General features: G+C 39.9%; 1 protein-coding gene across 1 annotated transcript in view; it reads right to left on the bottom strand.

Annotated features, from left to right (window-relative positions):
* Nucleotides 1-3034: 3034 nt before the first annotated feature.
* The window catches only part of lcmt1 (leucine carboxyl methyltransferase 1), a 36392-nt gene continuing 14611 nt past the window's right edge, over nucleotides 3035-24815 (bottom strand). Inside the window, exons 6-12 of the mRNA XM_048552681.1 lie at nucleotides 21477-21538; nucleotides 20763-20865; nucleotides 14193-14313; nucleotides 12823-12924; nucleotides 5829-5920; nucleotides 4449-4546; nucleotides 3035-3344 (exon numbers count right to left, since the gene is read on the bottom strand). Coding sequence (XP_048408638.1) covers nucleotides 3313-3344; nucleotides 4449-4546; nucleotides 5829-5920; nucleotides 12823-12924; nucleotides 14193-14313; nucleotides 20763-20865; nucleotides 21477-21538 — 610 coding nt within the window. The 3' untranslated portion in view covers nucleotides 3035-3312. The remainder of the gene's footprint in view (nucleotides 3345-4448; nucleotides 4547-5828; nucleotides 5921-12822; nucleotides 12925-14192; nucleotides 14314-20762; nucleotides 20866-21476; nucleotides 21539-24815) is intronic.

Raw genomic sequence — 24815 nt, 5'->3', positions numbered from 1 at the left:
AAATCCTTCCCACTGGTTTTCATGTAGCAAAATACTTAATTACAACATGATTATGTTTCACCCTCTCTTACATCAACCTACACTGACAGAGCATGAAGCTTCAGGTAAATAAACATATCCTTTTCCACTTCTTTGTTATTCATACCTACTTTGAATTGCTTCCACGTTTGTCTATGTATTTGTGGCATGATTGGTTTTGAGACACTCTCGCCACAGGTACAAGTCATATAGACAGGCTGGATTCATTCTATAATCCTAACTAACCTAACCCAATCAGGTGGTGGCCATTCCTCCAATATTGTTTTGCAGAAACTTGATTTGACTGGTATGGTTGCAGTGGCCTGGCAAACTTGTTTGAAGGTCATTGTACAGCAGATGTAGTGGGGCTGGCCACAAAATGAATAAATTAAGCTGGGGTTTTAAAGTCATTGGGTACTTAAGAGTTATTTCTTGCTGCTAGTGTACAAATCTCAAGAAATTGAGCAATCTGCCTTGGCAGAGATGCAACTGAATTGCTATGCCAGTGCAATAATCCCTACACCAATCATCTGCTCAGCAACTAGCCTTGTCAAGGCAGCAGCAATCAATAATTCACCATAAATACCAGCATTATCTCTTTCTCTTTATACCAAGCTTTATGAGAGTACAACTGAATAGAAGGCAGGAACGTCCCGATGAAAGGCTTTTGTGGAGAAAATTGAAGTCAATTGTGGAGTAGATCTTACCGAGACAGATGAATGGAAAACACAGAAAAGATCCATGACTGTATCATAGGCACAGAATCCTACACTGATTCTGTTTAAAGAAGGGTTAGACCCGAAATGTTAACTGATTTTTTTCTTCACAGATGCTGCCAGACCTGCTGTGTTTTTCCAACAACTTCTGTTTATGTTCCCGATTCCTACAGGGTTTTTTTCCAATTATTTGCTTCGACATCACATGATGAATGGAAACCTCAAACAGTAAATGCTACTTGTGGCATTTCAACAGATCTTAAGTCTAATGACTGGCACCATACAAATTCAATTCCATAGACTGTTACGTAGCTGTAAAATGTAATACATGACAGAATAGTATTTGAGAGCTGCTAAAACAATTAGCAGTGTTAAATAGCACCAGCCCTGGGTGCCTTACTGAATTCGTTTGCAAATTAATTTAGGTGCAAGTTGGAACATAATGCAGGATGGTATAAAACAGCCCTTCATAAAGGCAGCACATGTTGAGATGTCTTTAAAATTAAACCCCTGTATGGGATCATGTTCATATGAACACTTGTACTTAAGTCAGACATTTAAACCAGGCACCCCTGGCCATTGAAGATATTAGTTGAAATGCCAGATATATTTTTACTTAGAACCAAAGTTTGAGGATTCTGTTCCGTTAGCCAGTTTGTTTGAAATGTTTTAAGAGCTTCAATGCTTGCAATTATAAAGCTAAATCTCAAATTATTCAAGAGCATTTCACACATGGTGCATTTTTGGATTTTTTTTTCATCCAATTAAACACAAGGGAAAGGAAACTTTGACTTAAAGCAGGAATTGAGATGGAGACCTGTTTCATTTTAATTAACAAATTTTAACATTCTTGCAGCAAACTGCATACGTGAAATGGATGTCCAGATAAAGAACACTGGTTTGTGTTGCCTGTGCCCAAGTCTACAATATACAGATACCAAGAAGATCAACAGTTTGAACTTTAATCTTGCTATACCTGGGAATTAGGAACCAAAAGGGTTTGCAACAAACAAGGTACCAACCACACCCAAACTCCCCACTTTCAAACCTTGCAATGGTGTCAGGGTTAAATATGGTCAACGCTTGCTGCATCAGAGTGGCCAAATAAGTATGCTGACATTATTTCAGTATAGTCAGTTGGGCTTATGTGGGACACTTGTGTGGATTGGAAGCTGCATTTAATATTTAGATCCCTGCACTTGACTGACGAAAAACACAAACACTGTCAGACCAAACAGGGTCGAACTGCCTTGTTTAAACTTTAAGGTTTGACAGTTAACTGTCAGTCATTAACTGGTACATTCACCATGTCAACACCTCTACCAATCAAAGACCATTGCTAAACAGTCAATGCTCTCCTCTCCCACTATATTAATATTGGGGCTTTCCCTTGAACTGCTTTTTTTGAGATTTGTCCTGTTGAATGAAAGACAAAATGTCCTTCTTCAGCAATACTCAAATTGTATGCTACCAACTTACAAAGCATCATCCAATAAATCTTTTAACCAATGACCTAACCTAGCTATCATTTTCTTTTAAATACCAAGTACCTTGAGTTTAACATACATCCTGGAGGATATCTAATAAATTGCAACTCAACATGCATTCCAGGCTCATGGCTGACTTACTGTCCTGCACCAGCCTTCTCATTTCCCAAATAATCGGATCAATTTTCAAGCCAAAGAGCATTAATATTCTTCTCCTTCCTCAGTCTTCCCTTCAGAGTTCTCAAACAAGTCCTCTTCCTTCCCAAAACAAACTGCACATGCTATAAATCAGGAACAAAAGCAAAGTTGCTGGAAAAGCTCAGCAGGTCTGGCAGCATCTGTGGAGGAGAAAACAGAGTTAAAGTTTCAGGTCCGGAAGGGTCACCGGACACAAAATGTTAACTGTTTTCTCCTCCACAGATGATGCCAGACCTGCTGAGCTTTTCCAGCAACTTTGCTTTTGTTCCTGATTTACAGCATGATAAATATGATTAAGCACTAATGAAGCAATTACTGATGAACTGATCACAGTAATAATTACTGACACCACAATAGAGATTAGTTATAGAGACCACATATAGTGAAAAGAGTAGGCAACTATTCAGTCAGATTTATTTACTAAAATGGTAACAGCAACAGTCTAATTACATAACTAAGTAGTAATGGATCACTAGTTTAAAAACCCATTTATGCAGTTTGGATGTATTCCAAATAAAATCTAATTTGAAGAATCACCAATACCATAAGAAACGTCTTAACTGCAGCATTTGTGTATGGTATATTTGCGTACTGATGATTAAGACAACTCATCCGTTGTGATGGTAAACATATCAATCTCAGCTAAAAGTTTTATTAAATAAAACAAAAATCTTTCTGATGCAAATCAGTTTGCAGATCTGACAAACGTGACAGGCTGAAGGTCACAAAGTGATACAAGTTCTGCCTTTTTGATGGTCATACACAGTAAAACAGTAACAAATGTTTAATCACAGAGAGGATGTGCCCTGTTTAGCTTTTACTGGATTTGCCCCTTCATGCAGATTGATTGTAGAATTCATTGTTTTGGATTTGATTTAGCTTTTCAGTGGAAATTAGGCATTCATAAATGTGATGTCATTGATACCTTAAAAGACAAACAAACAGAACATATGATGAGTGAACAGTGAGCAGTTATTATGAATAAGTAATTTTTTGGTTCAAATACACTTTACTAATGCATGTTCATTTTCTTCACCTTAAAGAGAAAATTTCATCATTCTGGCCACTGCTAATAAAAAAGAAACTTGAAACAAAATCACAAGTTGCCAGAAAAGCTCAGTAAGTCTGGCAACACCTCAGGAAGGGTCAATTAACCTGAAACATGAACTCCAATTTCTTCTCTCAGATGCTGCCAGATCTGCTCAGCTTTTCCAGTAATTTCTGTTTTTGTTTCTGACTTCCAGCATCTACAGTTAGGGTTTAAGAAAGTAACTTGATTCTTTTCACTTGTTTTTCCCCTTTAACACTTACTTTGTAAACCAACCTGGGGGAATGAACCATTCTGCCCAATCTATCTGCTGTTGTAATCCATCATGTAAGGAGTTGCCGTAATGTTATCATCCTTCCCTAATCTATTGATCCCGTCCTCTAGCACCCACGTTTTTACGTGCGTGTTCTTTCTATGGTTGTGAGTGTCATTGGCTAGGCCAACATTTGTTGCCTTTCCTTAATAGTCATCCTGAAGGTGGTAGTGTCTGCCCTCTGGAATAACATCAGTCTTCATGGTGCAAGTACAACTGTGGGAACAGCTGTTACGAACAGAAATCCTGACAGGAACTCCGAATCAGTTACTGCCCTTGATAGTGTAAGTAAAAAAAAGTCTCCTTCTCCAAATCTTAAATCTCTTAAGTTAATCTCACCATCAAAAGCAACCTCGACTAATGGGTATTTAATTTGCTTATTTAATTTGCTTATTCCTTTTTGGTTTACTTTCTCACAATCTGTGGACACTGTTCTGTCCTACTTCTGCTTTGAAAACAACTGTTTGATGTGAGATGATAGACCTGCATGTCCTTCCCTTCTATGTGGGCTGTCAGCTTCCCCATCTTTTACATTTCGTAGCACTAGGATTCAGAGTTCAGTGTTACAGGACCCGATTCATATGACCTTTCCATCCAGGCACATACCAGCATTGAAAAGGTAACTAGTGTTTGTGGGATGGAATTAATACACAAAACATGGAGATTACCAAAGTCATCTCTATCCTTAGTGGCCCAGCAGATGCAATAATGTTGCAGTAGTTGCTGCAAAAGCTCCTTCTCATCCAAGAATTCGAGATGTTCTATCCTGGGGGGAAAAGCAGCAAATTAGAACAGGATATGTTAAGCACTAAAATCTTAAAGCAGGATTGTCCTATTATTTTTAAAACCATATCAATGACACTGCAGTTGTGAACACAACTTCAATTGAGAAGCTAATTCAAGTCGAAAACAAAATTTTAAAATCCATCGGCACAGAATGTGCCACAGTTAGACATTCTCTTTCATTCAAGAGATAGACGACTCAAATTTCAGAAAAAAAAAGTGTTTGGCACCAAATTAAATAATTTCAAAAGACGATGAGAGAAATGAAGGAAATAAAATGTGTTGTGGAGGAAAAAGTCAAAACTATAAATGCAGAGCGTACAAGGGTGCAAAGGACAGGAGGGAATGCAGGCAGAGGGGCAGGGCAGAGCAGACACATGCAAACCTTGTTATGAGGTGGGGGAAGTGACTAGGACAGAGCTAAGGGCCAGTGTATAATAAACAGCATTTGCCTTTAGTAGCTTATACTCCAACCTGTTCTCAGCAAGTTTCATACAAGAGTGGGGCATAAATGGGTGGCATTTCAGCCCACCTTTAGGTGCTCTTCCAGCCTGATGTGTAGATGTGTCTTTGAAGGAGGGCCTTCTGTGCATCTCTCCATTACCCATGTGCACACAGACCATCTCTCACGCTCACACCCTCACTGCAGGTCTCTGTCTCCTGGCCGATCTCATGCTGCCAGTGCTAGGCTATCCCATTCCACCACCCTGATGGCAGCGATCACAGCAATCAGTGCTTGTGTGGAGAGAACAGAAGCTGCCGAGAAGCAGCTTCTTGCAAACCTGTCTCTCTCCCATTTCTGTAATTTGAACAGAGTTAGCAGACCGTGTAAAGATGAACGGCAGGCTGAACCTTCAGCCATTGGCCATATGTTTCTCAAGTCTTCAAGGGATGAGCTAGCCCATGGCTGTAGTCCCTCCCAAAACCTACAAATCAAGTTACAACATCTAATGCCAACACATCAGAAGGAGCAAAAGCTGAGGAAATTCATCAAGCCAAATTCAATGCAATTTACTTTTACAAATGAATTGCCAAGTGTTAATGTTATTGTCATATTCCTCCATTTGAGGCCTTTACATCTATACTTTTAGATCAATTATTCTGACTGGCAGACAACTATAAACAACTTCTACCTGCTGCAAAATCAGAGTTGACCTACAAACATGGTCTGTCTGGACACACTAATTGACAGTTACCGCATTGCATCAATTCCCACTGCTAGCAGCAGAGACACACCACAAAACAAAGTCTCAAATTATAAATACCTCTGAATATCTGCTTGTGGCAAACTGTTATAAACTGTCATCATGTCCATTGCATTTGCATAATCCCAGCCATTCAAAAGAAACCGATCTTTCTGTAAAGCAAGAAGCCCAAACCATTTTAAATTAGAAACAACCTCAGACTGTACTTCAAGTTGTTTAATATTTCAGAACCATTGCAATCAATTTGAAATTCAATAAAATGAAAGATGGCAAACATTTACTTCCATGTGAATCTCAAATACTCTCAATGTGCTCAATGTAAAAAAAAAGTGCAGTGACCAGCGATATAAAACAAACAGCATTTCTGTTCAGTAGCAGAAACATTATTCAAACAAAAACAAGTGACCAATCAATTTGAGCTTAGCGGTGCTAGTTGAAGGAGAAATTTGGTCCAGGAGATAGAGGGAGCATTCTTATTCTCGTTGTAAGTGTGGTGTGAGATCTTTACCATTAATCTGCACTGGCAAATCAAACTATGCTTTCACATCTGATCCTAAAGATGGCATTCCTGAAAACACTGCTTTCAGTGGAATGTCAGCCTACATTACACCTTCAAGTCTTCATGACCTTTTGACCTACAGGATGGCAGTATTGGGAGTGTTTGGGCTATATATAAATGTCACCTTAAGAGTCTTGAGAAATACTTCTAACACTGTTAGAGATAGATTCTTCACATCAGCTGGAAGGACATGCATACTTACACCAGCATCCATGAAACAGCTAACAGCACCAACACTGAAGACACGATCATTCATCACCAACTCAGTTTGGCTGGATACATTCCAACTAGCAAAGCAAATGCTCTTCGCCCAGCTCAAGTAAGGCACTTGAGTGAGCAAAGGTCAAAAGGAAAGGTTTCAAAGACACCCTCAAAGGCCTCCCTCAACATCAATAAATGTCAATGCATGGCAGACCCTCATTCAGAAAGAAACCAGCTTTGAGAACACCCTTCAGCAAGAGGGTATAAAGAAAAAGAAAATGGAGAAAGGAACACCAATGATCACATCCATCTCCTGGAAATACCTACCAAATGTGTGGCTGGAGATGGGGCTCTATTGCAAAGTTGGGCAGAGTATGTGTGGATTAGGAGGCAGGGTGTTAAAATTTTGTGTGTAAAATGCTGTTGTGTGTGTTTGGTGGGGGGGGGGGGGGTTGGGGGAGGAGAAATGTGTGGTCGCTTTAAAAAATTCTGCTTTTTCTATGCCTCGGGATGTCTGTGGAGCAGATGTCTGCAAGCACAGAGAGCACACAAATTCAAACATTTGAATCAAAAGATCAAATCAGCTAACAGGCCAAGCGGCAGCTTTGTTCTGTGACCACCACAAGTTTTGCATTTAGTCAGTTTGAAACAGGCACTTAGATACCAAAAACTAATTAAAATTTAAAATCTGATGGTTTTGACAACATAGTACCAACCTTATTGAAAGAAAATGACATGTCTTCAAGGGTGTAAAAGAAGGGGCAGTTGGGCACAGAAGAACTGTCATCTGCCAGAGTTAACAGTCTCCGCTTTCAAGAGACATTTGCTGGCTCTCATAGCCCAAGTTTTGGAGACAGTATCATCTAAATCAAAAGGTACCTAGGATAACTGGTTAACATTCCCAACAGAAGAATTGACGGAGAAGGCACAGAACATTCCAGAAGACATGTAACCTGGCTATAATTTTGAGAGACTAAATTCTACTTTTATTAAATTTTATATCAGTTGGACTTGTACTTATTGGAAAGCATACCATTAGACTCTTGGTTTATTTTGAAATAGTTAGTAGCTACAAGGGGTTTAGTTAGTTTGTTAGTAGTTCAGTTAGTTAATTTGTTTACTGTTAGAGTTAGATAAATAAATTATTACTTGATTGTAGAGTGTGTGTCATGCATTTATTTTATTTAACCACTAGAAGCTGCTGAAAGGCAGGTTATAGCACTTCTCACACTCCATTTACACTGATTATAGGGCAAGGTGGTGTTTCTGATCTTATTTCTCAGAGGTGGAGGGATCAACCTCCGCTTTATAATAGCTCTAGGATAGGGCTCACATTGGCCAAGCAAGGACCCAAAGGACACAACCAGTGACATGGAATTCTTGTTAGCAATTGATTACCAATGATTTCAGTGTACATTTTGAGGCTTCAATGAATCGGTTAATGAGCTCATTCAATAACATTTGACAAATAGAAGGAAGACAGGAATCTAAAGAAAAATATTGTGACAGGCTAATCGGTAAAAGCACAGCTCAGCATCAACAAAACAGGTGAGTGAGCGCCTGAGGGAAAACAGTGCCAAGGACAAGAAGAATTAGGGACAGATAAACAATCCTAATGGCAAACAGGGTAACAGAACAACAATCATTCAGAAGTCAGCCCTAAAAAGAAGGATTCACAGAATCCAAAAGTAAAGGAGCACAGATTTGAGGGGTTTGAGAGTTACAAGTAGAAAGTTGCTAATAATAGGCCTAAATTACCATGCCTAGAGTTAAGGGAGAATGACTTATAGATTAAAAAAACTTCAAATGATGTAAGCAAAGGGAAGGAGCTAAATTTGTGAGCAGCTGATGAGTTCTGTTTTAAATCTCTGTCAGGAACAAGCTTCAGTTTCATTCTGTGTATGTTAAGTAGTCTAATTTAAAAATACCAGCTTGGCAGGGGAACTCTGTCCTGTGTCTCATAGGACTTCTGCTTGTGTCCTGGACAGGTAGAGGTGTAGAATGTGCTTTCAGCTGAAGTTCAAGGCTCCTGAGCATTAGCCACCATCATTATAGTACATTTACAAAACTGAAGCTACTTGGGTTGGCATGCTTCAGGAGCAGTCCACCTGACACCTTAAGGACATGGGCCATCAGACAGCCAAGGAGGACAAGCCAAGGAGTGCAGGACTCGCTGCAACCCGCTCTCTAGCTGCTATTCAGTTCGGATGTCAGTGTGGATGATGGTAAGGTTCTAGTAGGTTAGGACTCGGTAAGATTGGGAGGTGGTGGTTGGATAAACAGTGCCAGGGGATTCATTAGTCACACAAGGAGGGCTTTTCCATACCATGGATGATTCCAGGATAGTTTGTTTTTCTGGTGCCACAGCTGATTTGCAACTCCGCAGAGATCACGAGGGAGGGAGGGGGGGGGGGGGCAAGAGAGAGCGACCACAGGTATAATGTGTTTCCTAGACTTCAAAAACAAATGTAAGTGCAATGTCGAAGGTTGTGATCACTGGGTTACCCCCTGGTCCCAAGTCCTAGTTAATGAATACAAGGACACTGGGCAGATAAAACCATTGCTACAGAAGTTGCAGGAGAAAACAGCTTTAGATTTCTGGCTCATGGGGATCAATTCTGTGGGAGTTGGGGCCTGCAAAAGTCAGAGCTGTTTCCACCTCAAAGTTTCCTTGGCCCAACTCACCCTCTAGGCTGCAGAGTCACTGGGACACCACACACTTCAGTGTGTGAGCCAAAGGCTGCTGCTTGTGGAAGCCACTGGCTTGTGCAGACCTTGGAAATCACATAGGGACTATCAAAGTCATGGCATCATTGCCTAGGATCATACTGGTACTGCTGGGGAAAGGCTCAACTAACTTGTTGGGGGATGAGAACCCGAGCATAGATTCAGAAAGGCAAGATGCAAATTTGAAAACCGAAGGTAGAAAATTAGAAACCTAGTGTAGAAATCTGATTTTTAAAAAACCCTGTAAAATCTCAAAGAAGTTGTTCAGTGATTAGAATATTATACCTCAATACAAGGACTCAAGTGGATAAGGCAGAGGAGTTCAGGATTCAACTAACACCTGGGATATTGCCATTACTGGAATATGCCCCCTAGTTCTGGACACACCCTTCAACAGGGAACATCCTTTTCCACGTTTACATTGTCAAGACTGCTTAGGATTTTAGAGTTCAATCAAGTCACCCCAACCCTTCTGAACTCATGGGAACAAACCCTGTCTTTTCTCATAATACACACTGTTCATTCCAAGAATCAGCCTGGTAAACCTCCTCTGAAAAACATTCAATGCATTTCCAACCTCCCTTGATTAAGGAAACCAAAACCACACACATTAATCAGGGTATGATCTCACCAAAGATGTGGATAACTGAAACATGTTTAAGGGACAACACTTTTCATGAGAACTAAAAAACTGAAATCAAAGTTGGACTGCTGTGACAGCTATATCAGGAAAGCTTTTTGGCAACTTGGAAATTGAGTGTTGCATTAGTTGAGCTGTGGGATACAATGTTGCTCTTTGGTAACAGAAAGAGGAAAATACAAGATTAAATGCCATCGAGGATCATTTGAATTAAAGACATTCTTTCCAGCAACAGCCTTCTGATTGGTTGAGCTATGAAGTGTTTAAGAAGCTACAATTACAAGGAGAGCATGAAAACCAGAATCTGCAGACAGACTGCATAGTTTCCGCTCCCCATTTTTTTTTGGGGGGGGGGGGGGGGCATGTGTGGCAGTAACAAAAATTCAAGAAAGCTTCAGAGAAATAATTCACACAAGAACGAAGTTCACCTGATGAACCATCAATTCAAAAGGATGACTATCATGACACAAAACATCTCATTGCATTAAAACTGAAAGAAAAAAGAACCTTTCACCTTGTAATCTGGATTTTTGATCTTCAGCATTTTATTTACAGTGTACATGTTTCCTAAACACAGTACACGTGTCAAAATATGTGTCTTTGGTAAATGGGTATAGTTTAAGTTGCATGACATCCTTTATGGTCACTGGTGTATGTGTCACAATAAATAAATATTCTTTTCTGTCACTGAAAAAACCTGGTGTGAATTACTTTTGCTCCAAGTAGCAATTGGTCGAGGCAAGTGAGACATTGTGGGGGTCTCCTTGATATTTGTGCATGTTAAACATCTTGTGATGATATGTAGAAAAGTGGGGCATGATTATCGGTGCATTGTTCCAAGTTAAGTCCAAGTGATGCATGACACCCTTACTCTTACATTCAATTTCTCTTCCAGTTTGGGATAGTAGCCCATTAGCCACCTAAATCATTTGCTGCATCCTAACTTTGAATGGCGCATGCTCCAAAATGCCTAGGTACAAGACAAAACTGAGTGGCAATGCTAAAGTCATTGAGAAAGAAATGGATTAATAATAGGCAGCATGGATTTGTTAAGGGAAGATAAAGTTTGACTGACTTCTGAGTAAGGAACAAGGAGAATACTGTGGTCCAAGATAACAAGGTGTGGAGCTGGATGAACACAGCAGGCCAAGCAGCAGAGGAGCAGGAAAGCTGATGTTTCGGGCCCCGACCCTTCATGTTGTTTCAGCAAAAACTACTGACAAGGTCCTACTTGGTAGATTAATCAGTAAAGTCGAGCTTCATGGGATCCAAGAGAAAGTGGCATATTGTATCTAAAATTGGCTTGGGGTAGGAGAATTTAGAAATAAGGACTGAACTATGAATGTTAATGGACTACTGTTGCTAAGCAACAAATTACAGCTGTAATTGCTCAGTAGCGGAAGCTGAGATTTAAAAAAAACAGGTGCCGAGGAACAAAGGAATGGTGGCACTGGCAGAAATGGAACGTGAATCGGTACAGACAGCACGACAGATACCGAGGTGGTGACGCGGTAGATTAGGATCGAGTGCTGCAGCATCGATATCAATAAGTAGAACTGAGGGAAGCAAGTCCTGGAAATAGGATTTAAATCCTGACGGAAAGTTGGTCAGGATGAGAACCTAAAACCACCACTTGCAAGAAGGACAACCCTGAGTCACTGGCTTGTAGAAGGATGACCCTGCATTGCAGCAGCTCCTTCAACAGAGCCTTCTAAATCTTTAACCATTACCAAGTGGACTGTAATGATGCAAGGCAGCAGCTCACCACCACTTTCTCAATGGCAACTGGGGACAGGCAATAAATGCTGGCCCAGCCAACAATGCCCACATTCCACAAACTAATTAAAAACCCACCTAGAAAGTAGGAAGCAACCAATGCATGGTAAGCCACCACCTGCAATGTTTTCTCCAACACTAGTGCTATTCAGGCTTAGAAGCATAATGGCCAGTCTCTTTGGTGCTGGGTCAGCTCCTGAATCACCCTTCCTAACAGCACTGCGGGGCTATCTGTAGCACATGGACGGCAGCATTTCAAGGCAGTGCTCAAAACCACTTTCTCAAGGACAATTCAAGCTGGCATACAGATACTGGCCTAGGAAGAATCATTTGCAGCACAAAATGAAAGAATAAAAAACAAATTCATTTGAAGAGGGAAAACAAGACAAGGAAACATACAGCAATCCAAATTAAGTGGTATTACACAGACTGGCAAAGGAGCAGATAGACCCAGTGCTATGTCCACAAGTTCCTGAATGCAGCAGGACAGGTAAATGGGATCATTGAGGTAGTATACAAGACACTTCCTAGGGTGAAGCATAATAAAGAGCAATCAGGTTAAGCTAAAAAACTGTAAGACACTAGTTAGAATGCAGCTATAGGACGTATCCCAATGTTACAGGAAAAGATGTATTAGGGAGGAGTACAGACATTAATTGAGGATACTGCCAACATTGGAAAACCTAAGCTATGACAACAGAGGGGGTTAGCAGTGGAGCTGTTTGCTTTGGAACACAAAGTCAAGGGGAAATGTAGGTGATGTATGCAAAACTGCGAGAGACTTAAATAAAGTGACGAGGAAAGACGTACTTGCTGGAGCAGTGCAGTTAATGACCTGGGGATGTAGATGTAAACTAATTGGTTGAAAAACTAGAGGCAAGGTGAGGAGGCATCGGGGGAGATATGTAACCCACTGTCTGTAAAGTTAGTATTGCCAAAAACCCTCACAGCATTTAAAAGGTAATTGAATATGTGCTGTAACCTATAAAACTACCAACAGCAGGCAATGAGGGATTAGACTGGATTGCTCTTTCTCAGCTGGCCCAGGCACAAAGGCCAAAAATCTTTCTTGCATGCAGCAAAATTCAAGCCTTTGCTGAGACAAGGATTGAAATAGGAACTAATGCAATTGTGCTAAAAGTATACATAACCTGTGTTTCCAGAGTTTGACAGCTATCTACTCCAGCAAGGTTACACTGCCGACGCTGCAGGTTTTCAATCATCACCTGGCCAAAACGATCTGTCATGTTCACCTAAAACACACGTAACCATTATAATTTCCCCATAAACTCGACAGGTTGAAAAATCTGACCACACAATGGTGGTGCTATGTGGAAAATCCGAATGATCTCTGTTGAAAGCAAAATTCTACACAGAAAAGTTGGGAGCATTTCTTATTGAAAAATGATTCAAGATGTTACATAATGTAGTTTCAACAGTGACTGTTGCTTTCTAGGCAAGGTGTAGCGGTTTAAGACATTGGGTAGGCTACTTTTGGAATACTGCTGCAATTTGGCTCTCTCTGCTACAGGAAGGTTGTTGTGAAACTGGAAAGGGCCGGAAACGATCCACATGGATGTTGCTGGGCGTGTGTGTGCGTGCGCGTGACCAAAACCAGAGGGCATCATTTAAGGTGAGAGAAGGATCTAAAAAGCAACCAGAAAGTGGCAGCTTTTTCATGCAGGTAAATGTGTGCACGGAGTGAGTTGCTAGAGGAAGTGGAGGAGGCTGGTACAATTACAACATTTGAAAGACATCTGGAAGGATATACGAAAAGGGAGGGTTGGGAGGGAAATGGACCAGATGCTGGCAAATGGGGCTTAATTTATTTAGGACATCTGGTCAGCATGAATGAGTTGGACTGAAGGATCTGTTTGTGTTGTATATCTCTATGACTCTAAATACAGCTAGCTCCTGCACCTGCAAAAACAGCCAACAGATAGATAAGTCAATATTACATCAGATTAAAACAAAGTGTGGAGCTGCATGAACACAGCAGGCCAAGCAGCATCTCAGGAGCACAAAAGCTGACGTTTTGGGCCTTTTCTGATGAAGGGTCTCGGCCCAAAACGTCAGGTTGTGTGCTCCTAAGATGCTGCTTGGCCTGCTGTGTTCATCCAGCTCCACACTTTGTTATCTTGAATTCTACAGCATCTGCATTTCCCATTATCACTGATTACATCAGATTACATTGATTAAAGGATCTCAAGAGAATTTTTGCTCTTGATAAAGATGGATAAATGGTACACCATCTAATTCCATGTGCTCTCAATTATCTCAATGCCTCTGCTACAAATGATACTAAATACCTTCAAAATTAAAAAAACTAACAGTTTTATAATTTTAATATCCCAACCAATAAAAGCATTATTTTGCTATGCTAATTTTATGGCATATTTGCAATCGCTTTAGCAACAGAGGTCAAGAAGCAGATAAAATTATCTAAAGTCAGAAAAATACATGCCCCCATTGCAAGTATGTCCAAGCAAGCTATTACCCTGAAAACGGAAATGAGTGTTACCTGCTCATAATTGACAAACATAGTTGTATGAAAAGTAGTTGAAGCCCACTTGATTAATTCTGTAGATTTTTCAGGTGTGATATAAACAAGGACACATTCTGCCAGTAGTAGTGTTGGTAATCTACAAAGAAAAATACTGACATTACTTCTGTAATAACTAATGGGAATCCTCCATTGTAACAAATCAGATGTTTGACGTTTACAAACTTGATTATAATATCTATAGGCCCTGCATCATTAATTCCAACACTACCTCAGCTATAAGTCACAACAATGAAATTACACCAGAAGCATGGATTCAGGTAGGATGAGGAATTGGAGAAAAATGTGAAAAAGAAGAAAATAGTAACTTGAAACAATTGTGGAAAAGGTGAGGCTAAAGTGGAAGAGGCATCAATGAACGTAATCTTGTTCAATAGCATGTAGATTTTCAAAATTCAACATTATCATTTGTTACTGAACTGGAAACACAGCAAGATACAAAACATCACCTGAATTCAATATCTGCAGTTATGACAGAATCAAATCTGAAACAGGCTCATATCGCACACTGGTACTGTCCCTTTCTCTGAACTAGAGAATCCTTGGTTCAAGTTCCAGCTGCTCCAGACGTGTATCATAACATCTCTGAACTGGTTGATTAGAAAATTTCCAGAAACAAAACAGCAATTGTGTTGGAGAAAGTGTTGGTCATCTCACCCTATCAGCAGTAATCTTAAATTTGCCTAACAGGGTTATATTAAAAGAATATTCAACACTCATACAAAAATACTAAAATAATGTTGACACTATAATTGAAATCATAAACGATGTACCTTCAGTATTTTTTTAAAACCATGAAGAGGTTTACTGGAATGAACATTACAAGGTGTGATTGAAGCGATATACTCAGCATCCTGGCTAAGGAACTAAGGGAAGTTGCACTATTCAACAAAATGTAATTTGTTTTAAAGTTTGCACCTAACTGCTGGAAAGTGATTGAAGGGTAAAATGACACACTGCAACCATTTTAAGATTTCAGGATTACATTATTAAAACAAATCAAACTTCTTCTGCCACCCATCTGCTGAACTTGCCCGATTAAACACCATGGACAATCACACAAACAAAACTGAAGGTCTTCAGCAAAATTTTATCATCCTTGAAACCAACATCATAAGAAACCCACTGGAGCAACAAAAGGGAAGCAATTAGACTAAAAGCTTCTGGGCACAAAAAAGTGTGCAAGTTTGAAAGTTAATTCTAATTTTGTCAGTCCCTCTAACGACTTGCTAAAAGGAAAAATATTTCCATGCATCTCACTGTTGACATCAAATAAATAATTATGTAACGAAAGCATGGGCTCAGAAGTGAAAGTAATTATTAAGACAATTCGATTCAGTTCTTTGATGAAGTAATGCAAGGGTATGAAGTTTGGAAGGCATTGTTGTTGGTGTTGAGTAAATGGACTTTCAAAAAGATAAAAGATAAAAATAAAGTTCCTGGAATAAAAGGGATAGTGGGAAAATGAAATTTCCCAGACTTATTTCCAAAAATTGGTCTAAGTTTTCATTTGCTTATTTCTACAGTTCCTAAGAAATGATATGGCTCTTGGGCATGGTAGAGAGTTTATGCATTACAAATGATTTACCTTCACAGTTATGCAAATAGGCTGGATGGGCAAATTCTTTATTTGAAATTCCTTTTGCTTTAACACCGTTCAAAGTTTCTCTGTTTGCACCAAAAACATCGGAGAAACTTTATGTCCCCCCTGAATCTGATTCAGGTAATCACAACTGGAGTTCGGATTAATAATTCCAGTTATAGTGAAAACAGAAGTTGCAAAGATGCAACATTCCCTCCCTGCTTTTGTACTCAATACATCTACTTCATAAAGCCCAAGAATCAAAATGCTTCATTAACAACTCTCTTGATATTTCCTGCCATATTCAAAGATCTATACACAACAGTGTCCCTGCACAATCTTTAAAACTGTGCCATTAAGTCTACATTGCCTCACCCTATCTCTTCAGCCAAAGTGCACCAGCACATCTTTAACTATTAAATTCCACCTACCACTTGTCTGACCCTTCTTCTAGTCTATGTCCTATTACAGTCATTTGGTAACAGATCTCCAAGTTTTGAAAATTGGAAAATTTTGAATTATCGCAATTTTACTTGCTTCCTTTCTATGTAATTTTTTTGTGAAAAAATCCAAGTCTTAACAATGGCCCTGTCCCAAATCCTTTAGTCAGAGAGCCAACCATTTATTATGACTCACTGTTAGCCAGCCTTAAGCCATTTTTTCCACTTAAGCCGTGCTGAGCCACTTACAGAAATAGGTGTCCACTTGTCAGCCCATTAAGCTCCCTATGCCACAGTCTAATAATTAGACTATCACTTCAATGTCTTTTACCCACACTCTCTCAACAATCCTTTACACTGATGGATATCTGCTACTAATCTCTAACCATACTCAAAGACTGAACTTCCAGAGTCCTTTACGCTCGACAATTCCAAAAATTCACAAGCCTATGAGTGAACAGGTTTCTCCTCCGATACAAACTGGTATGTCCATTACTTTTAAACTGCACCCCTGGTTGCAGACTTCACAACTTATCTGCATCTAGCCTGTCTGTTTATCGCTTGCAGTGTTTTCTAGGTTTCAATGAGATCGCTTCTAATTCTTTGAAGTCCTGGAACATTCAGGCCCAGCTTGCCAAACCGCCGTTCATAGGGCTGTCCTGGCATTCAGAGAACAAAGACAGAACTCACTGTGGGAGCAAATCTGGTGAACGTTTGTTGCACTCCTATGCAATACCTTTCCTGCGTAAAAAGGAGACCAACACTGCAGTACTCCAGGATCAGTCTTATCAAGCTCGTATACAACTGAAGCTAAACCTCACAAATTTTCTTCTGAAAAAGACTGACATTTCATTAAAACCTTCCTAACAGCTTGCTCCAGCTGCATGTGAGCCTTCAGTGACTTATTGACCAGGATACCCAAGTCCCTTCATACTCTACTCTAACTTCTTACCATTTAAGAAATACCCCACATCTATAAGAAATAGATCTATCTACTTCTGTAGGAAGGATAATGTCTCATTTTCCCACATTATATTCCATCTCCCATGTTCTTGCCTATTCACTAAGCCTGTCCAAATCCTCGTGAACTCGTTTTAAATCTTCCTCATAACAATTCCCACTTAGCTGTGCATCATACACAATTTTCGAAATATAAAATTCTTCCACATGACCAAAACATGGATTATACCTTGTGAGCAGCTGGGGCCCCAAGTTCTTTAGGGAAATATTTGTCTAAGTAATCATAGTTGAGGAGCTGATCCTTAGGTGTGCCACTCATCACAGCCAGCTAACGCAAGAATGACCTCTATTACTTTTTTTCCTTTTGCCAATTAACCAACCCTCAATCACTGCCAGCACATTAGCTCCCAAACCATGTGCTTTAATTTTGAGAACCAACTTCCTGTAGGGAACTTTATCAAAAATTCAATGGCATTATTTCTATTGACTCACCTTTATCAAAGTCGTTAATATTCCACCAGGCTCAATTGTATCAAACAGCCTTTGTCAAACATTTTCTCAAAATTCATATACATAACATTCCCTGCATTCTCTTAGTTAGCCTTGTTGCTTCATCAGAAATTTGAGCTGAATAGGCAAACATTTTCTGCCTTTTAGTGCTTGCAAATCATTCTCAAATTCTTAAACACCATGTTAAATTGATTGGCCTGTAATTTCTTGAACAAGGGAGTCACATTTCCTCTTTGCAGTCATCTGGCACCCCTGCTCAGATAGATTGGAAGCTTATGGCAATCCCTCCATTACCACCAACCCCTTTCCCTGGACAACCTGGGAGGCAATGCTCTGGACCTGGTGAACTATCCACTAGGCACAGCCAGCATTTCTAGTATGATGTGATTATTGATTTCACCATTTCTACTTTCTCTACCATCTGCACGAGCACCAATGTTCAGTCAACAATCTATACCTCAGGAAACACTGCTCTACAGCATTCATTGAGCATCCTAGCCACACCTGCACCTCAAAGCACGTTACCTTTGTCCCCAGTCGGCCCTACCGTGTCTCTTGTGCTGGCATGTAAATAGTCAGACAAGATTGGTGTTTTGTCTTTCAGATTAACTGCCAGTATATTCTTATCTTAGACTTCCTTGCCTTGTTTTCCTCTTTCAACATCCCCTTTCTCACTTGAAATTGTCATCTGTCATGCATCAAGCATCCTCTTTGCTTAAATCATACCTGAGGTCTGGGAAAGTCAATCCTAACAAAACTTAGGTTTTAGTTTACTCCTTAATAGTGGGTTTCAGTTTACATCTCAGCCTCGTTTAGAACAACCAGCTACAAACAATAAAGTCACTGACTGACTGCCACATGCATTCGAATACATTATGTGCTCCACCTAGTGTAGTGACAAGTAAATGCAGCCTATGAAAACAACTAGACAATTTTTATTCATTTGAGAGGCTGGACAGCATTGGCATGGCTATTATTAATTGGTTACCCTAGCTCTCTTTGGGGGAAAAGTGATGGTCAGCCACCTTTTGGAACGAAATTAAAATCACAATGTTGTTAATATGACGTTTCAAAGATTTTGATGCAGGGGTGAAGAAGGAATAATGATAAACAGCCCCAAGCCTCAAAAATGTGGGGGTGTCCACCTCCAAAGCAGCTGCTGCCTTCTGTCCTTTTGTTTTAGATTTTTCTTCTAGACAGATTTTACTTCTAAAGGCCTTTTCACACAGTGCCAGGCAACAGACTCCTGAGGAAAGTTGTGTCATGGAATAATTTGGACAGTAGCAATGTGGATATAAATTTGGCTAAGGGATAAAAAGAGAGCAATGGTTAACAGGCAACATTCAGTCTGGAAGGAGATTTACAATTCCTCAGGGTGTGGATGTTTGCTGATTATAAAAACAATTTTAAATCTGGATTTTGGGATATGGGAGATAACGTCAAAGTCTGAGGATGACAAAACAGAACCTCAAAAAGACATTGGCACATTGATGGAGTTAGCAGATGGAGAGAGTTCAATGTGGAAACAAGTGTGAGGTCATGCACTTTGGTATGAAGAATATGGAGAGTCAGTATAAAATAAATGGTACTGCAGGTATTTTTGCCGTAATGCTTGTTTTGTTAACATGGATTGGCTGTCATGCAATTATGAGTAGTGGAAGCTATTTGCATAATGCAAACTGTCTGCTGTATGGGTATAGCAATTTCCTTATAACATGATTTTCTATAGCATGAGGTCACACAAGAATGCAACATTCCTGCTATAGGAGAAATTACAGTATTCTAAAAGTTGTAGAGGAACAAGTAGACCTGGGTATCTATGAACACAAGTCAGTACAAGTGGTAGGACAGGTAGAGAGAGTGGTCAATAACATATTGCTAGGCTTCATAAACAGGGGCACAGTACAAAAGGCAGAAAATTATGCTGAACCTAAACAAGCTACTGGTTAGGTCTCTGTTGAAATATTGTATATAGTTTTGTGCTCCACAGTGCAGCATGTAAATGCATTGCACAGACTGCAGAAAAAGTAGAATGGTTTTAGGGATGAGTCACTTCAGTTATGAGGATAGAAGGAAGAGGTTGGACTTTTCCTTAGACAGGAGAAGGCTAAAAGGTCATTGACAGTCGTTTTCAAATTCCACATTCCCAAAGCAAACTAGCCCCACCTGCCTGTACTTGGCCAACATCCCTCCAAATCTTTCTGATTCATGTACTTTTCTGTCTTAAAATGTCTTTTAAACATTGTAACTATACCTGCATCCACCACTTCCTCTGCAAGTTCATTCCACGCACAAACTGCCCGTGTCAAAAAAGTTACCCCTCATGTCTTTGCTTTTAAGTCTGTCTCTCACCTTAAAAAGTATATTCCCCCTTGTCTTAAAATCCCTCACCCTAAGGAAAAAGACACCTGCTATTCACCTTAAATCGATATCTCTTGTGATTTTATAAACTTCTATAAGAGGTCACCTTTCAATCTCTTACGCGCCAGTGAAATAAGTCTCAGCCTATCCAGCTCAAAACACTCCATTCCTGGGAGTGCCCTGTCTGTGAGGCATTCAAGAGGGTCTTGGATGATTGTTAAAATATAAACAACATGGTTTGCAGGGGAAAGGCAAAACATTGAGCATTTCAACTTTTGTGCCAGAGAGTTGGTGCGGACACACGGGTGGAATAGTCACCTCCCACACCACCACACCTGAGACTATAAAAGGTTTCAGTTTTGAGAAATGCTGTGCAGCATGATTATGGTTTGAGATATAACAAGTACATGCATTCAAGTGGAAAGCAAGATAGGTTGGTATTTTTCCAGTGCACATGGTTCAAGAATTGGATTTTTGACGAGAAGAATGTTGACAACTGTATTCAAAAGAAGGGAGGTAGCTCCTGGACAGAAAATTATGCTGAAAAAGGCTAGTGAGGGGATGAGGTGCAATAATGCAGCACTTTTATAGGGACAGGTAACAAGACAACTTAAGAGGTCATGCTGCAGAGATTTCAAATGGAACTTAAAGACAATGTCAAAAGAACAAGCTTACTTGGTATCTAGTCCATATTTCTTCAATCTTTCCGTTAATGTGGGCAGGTCACGGAGATCTTGCCCAATAATGGTGTAATGAACAGAGTCCATGTTGGAGCCATCTGACAAACATGAAAAAACTATTTAAGTGCAAACTGCATTGGTTAAGGAAAGCTATAAAATTTTAAAATAAAACTAAAGTGCAAATTTTGAATTACACTTCTCAAATGAAAGGAGATGACTCCTTTTAAGTAACTTTAATCCTGAAAACTAGATGCTGAAAGGTAGATTTGGGACAAGCTTTGGGGACTTTCTGAAGCATTTATTACAGAGATACACATTACAGACATGCACTTTTTAAACCAAGAACCACAGTTGCTTTGTTGAATTTATACTTCTTTCAACATAACAAATGTTGCGAAATGCCCCGCTTGCAAGAAAGATTTCTCACCCGTTGTTACAGAAACTTAATAATTCAAGTCTAAATCTCATTTTCAGGGTCAACTATACACTTCAGCAATGACCATTCACCCCACACCTTTTGAGGACATGCAATAATTCGAGACTCCCTGTACCAGACATGCACTATTAGTTAACCCACCTGGGCTACAGAAAAAAAATTATGCCAACAGATCAAAGGAAAGAACAACCCTTTTCAAACATTATTTTATTCCATAAACTTCATTAAATGTAGGAAGAAATAAAGAACACAGAAAAATGTTTTCTTTCTCACCTATCAGCAGGCTACTACTTGAATTTGTTTCTATAATTGGCTTTGACAATGGAGGCTTCGTTCTGTAGCAAAGAGCAAATAGTTACATATTGTTTCTTAGCAATTTTCTGATGCTTCTCAACTGTTTTAGAGTTAAGAGGAATTTCAATTGTAAATCATTCATACATAAACATTAGAACGGCCAAGTTAATAAAATTTACACAATTCACAAGTATCTTTGAACAAAGCTGAAAAAAATCCTTACTTAAAGTAACAAAACAGATACTCTAATCCTCTAGGAGAGGAAGAAGTTTAAATCCCATCATGTCAGCTGGGACACTTCAATTCAATTAACAAATAAATCTGGAACTTTACAAGCAGTCTCAGACTTTATGGTTAAATGATCATTTCTTCATGAATGTTAATGTATGCAATACTTAGTTCAGGGACAAAAGTCTGCTGTCCTTACCAAGGCTGGCCTATGCTAAGGGGGTGGACTCGGATAATGATTCAGCAAGCTACTCAATTGCATCAAACTGCAACAGAAAAGTCAAATAGGAATAAGACTGTACAGACCACCCTTGTACTAACTTGGATTTTCTAGCAATAACAGAAGTACACTCCACACAGTCAACCCAACAAATTCTTCCTCATTAAGATCTTTGCCAAGACTGGAAAAATTGTGCTACAGACTACTAAGCAGCAACTTGACAGTCACAATCGCCAAACTACACTAGAAAAGATCGACAGGGCTATGGAAGAAATGGGGAGAAGTTAGACAGGCTGAGATGCTCACCAGAGCCAGTCAATTTGAGCTAAATGGCCTCCTTTAATAGCGTACCATTCTAAGGTTCCACCTTACTATCAATAGCCCCAGAATCGTCCATCACCACTTCACCAGCAGGACACAGCCAGAGGTGAAAGCACAATTGTCTACAATTAAGACAAAAGTGGCGCTGGGTATTCACAGCATAGAATTTGGAGCCGGTGCAGTCTTCTAGCAGGAGGTCAAACATGGGCAAGGAAACTACTTGTTGATTATCACCTACTACTCTTTCTCAGCTGACAAACTAAAGCTTGTCCAAGCTGAGTACCACTTGCAAAGAAGGGCTGAGGGTTAAAAGGGCTGAGAATGCATTTTAGATAGAGGCTTCAATGTCAAGGGTGGCCCAATGGCACCAGCTGGGGAAGTCCCAAAGGCCATTTTCCCCCCCAGAGTGGGAAGTGTTTGACCTTGTCCTTGCCCGTCCACCTGTATTTGTTCACAGTGGGACTGATCACGTCACAGAGCAATAGGAGACAAAGAATCATCTTCACAGACAGGAGCCCAGCTATTGTGCTACATAGGTGAGATTAAGAATATATCTAGGTGGTGGGTATCAAAACTTGACATTCATAAGGCTTTCTGGGCCAGTAACAACAGAATTAGATGCAACCACAATCTGTAACCATGGGTTACACTATTCTTCACACTACCCATTAACATTAAGTCAGGGATCAATCTAGTTCAATGAGTAGAATGTGCTAGGAGAAGTACCAGGAAAACCTAACAAATACTACCCTGAAGCAGCTTTCGGCAGCCTTGGGGTTACCACAGACAAGAAAAGGCCAGAGAATATTGAGGCTACAAGTGCAGGGGTCAGATTTTGGAAAGCAACTCTTAACTACAGCTACAAGGTAAAAATCAAGATTGTACTGATAACCTCAACTGCCTTGGTGAGTGCAACTCTACACCTTTCAAAGGAGCTCAGGATAAAGCAAATTGCTCGAGCAGCAGGACATGCCCATTTTAATCTTCATTTCTGTTAAGGACTATGCCAAACGCCATCAAAATATATTCAGAAGAGAGTCTAGTCCCTAACTTTTTATTTTAAAAAGGTAAATGTAAGGCATTGCATTCCAGATACACAATGTGACCAGGTCAAACTACTTGACTTTAGGTAAAACACTTTATTTTCCCAATACAGTTAAAATACAGACAATTTTTTAAAAAAGGCTTAACTGTAACTCTATTGAAATGCCTAAAATATATGTTTACTACTAATTAACTGTTCCAACACAGTAAAATCCCATAAACACACCCTGGGCAAAGGCAAATTCAATAGAATAGATTGCAATTCTAGCAGCAGGAAGAACACCCCAGCTTTTAGATGTAAACGGACAGAGGAAGAAAAGCTTCCACATAGAGCTTCAAAAGCCCAGCAACTTTAGAAAGCTAAAACTAAAAATCCTAGTTCTGGGGGAGCTTGACCTCACCCATTCAGGTTACTTCTACTGTGCTAACTTTAAAAAACCCAAGGCCTCACAATTATTTTATTGTCTTCGAGCAGATCACTTGCCACCTGTCTCAACTTTCCTCTTAAAAAAAGACAAAATACCTCTCAAAGCAATAGTATCGACTTCCTCCACCTCTGGTGCACAGCAGCAGTAGCGCGTACCAAGGTGTGCTACAGCACCTGGCACCTTCGATAGCACTTTGAAAAACAGTGACCTCTATCTGCTGGGAGGGCCAAGACAACAGAAGCATGAAACCACCACTTGCAGGTTCCACTCCAATTCTTGCACAATAGTGCCTCTTCATTATCACTGGGGTCGAAATATTGGAACTCTCTCCCTTAAAACACCGTGCGTGCACTTCATTGGGACTTTGACAACTTTCACTTGCACTTTCTTCAAAGTCCCAAAGGACCATAGGCTGCTCTCTTTGCAGCCAGACAGCTGGTGGTGAGTTTAACCAGAGGGTCACAGCTTCAGGCCAGGGGAAAGCTTGAGAACACAGGGATTTCATGGTGACCTCAGCTGGCACAGGAATGGAACCTGTGCAGGTGGCATTACTGCATTGTAAACCAACGCGGGATAACTGCAGACTCAACAGCAATTAAAGATGGCCGATAATTGCCAGCCAACCTCATAGCCCATGAACAAAAACAATTGAAATGTCTTGCCTCATCTAAACTACACTGCAAACTCAAGATTGTTAAATTAATTTCCATTTAGTCAGTAATAATCTTCATTTCTATGGCTTTGGTATAATAAAAATCACATTCATTTCCAGTCAACCAATTATACTTCCTTTACCATTTTGGTCAACACTTAAAACAAAACCTCTTATGGGAAATCTAGATACAGAGTTTTGTTTTTAAGTGGAAGACACCAGCAGCATTCCAGAACTTCAAAAAAAATCAGGGGACAGAGGTGAGTGTACTGATCATTATGGAGAAGATACTGGAGAAGCTGAAAGGTCTGAAAGTAGAGAAATCACCTGAACGGGATAGACTATACACCGCGTTCTTCCCCCCCACCCCGGCAAGGCTCTGATGGAGATTGTACCAATATTGATGGTCATCTTTTAGGAATATC

Source organism: Stegostoma tigrinum, chromosome 23 (genome assembly GCF_030684315.1).
Source record: "Stegostoma tigrinum isolate sSteTig4 chromosome 23, sSteTig4.hap1, whole genome shotgun sequence".
NCBI lineage: Eukaryota > Metazoa > Chordata > Chondrichthyes > Orectolobiformes > Stegostomatidae > Stegostoma > Stegostoma tigrinum.
The sequence above is the reverse complement of the archived record's forward strand: the minus strand, read 5'-3'. Positions and strand labels throughout refer to the sequence as shown.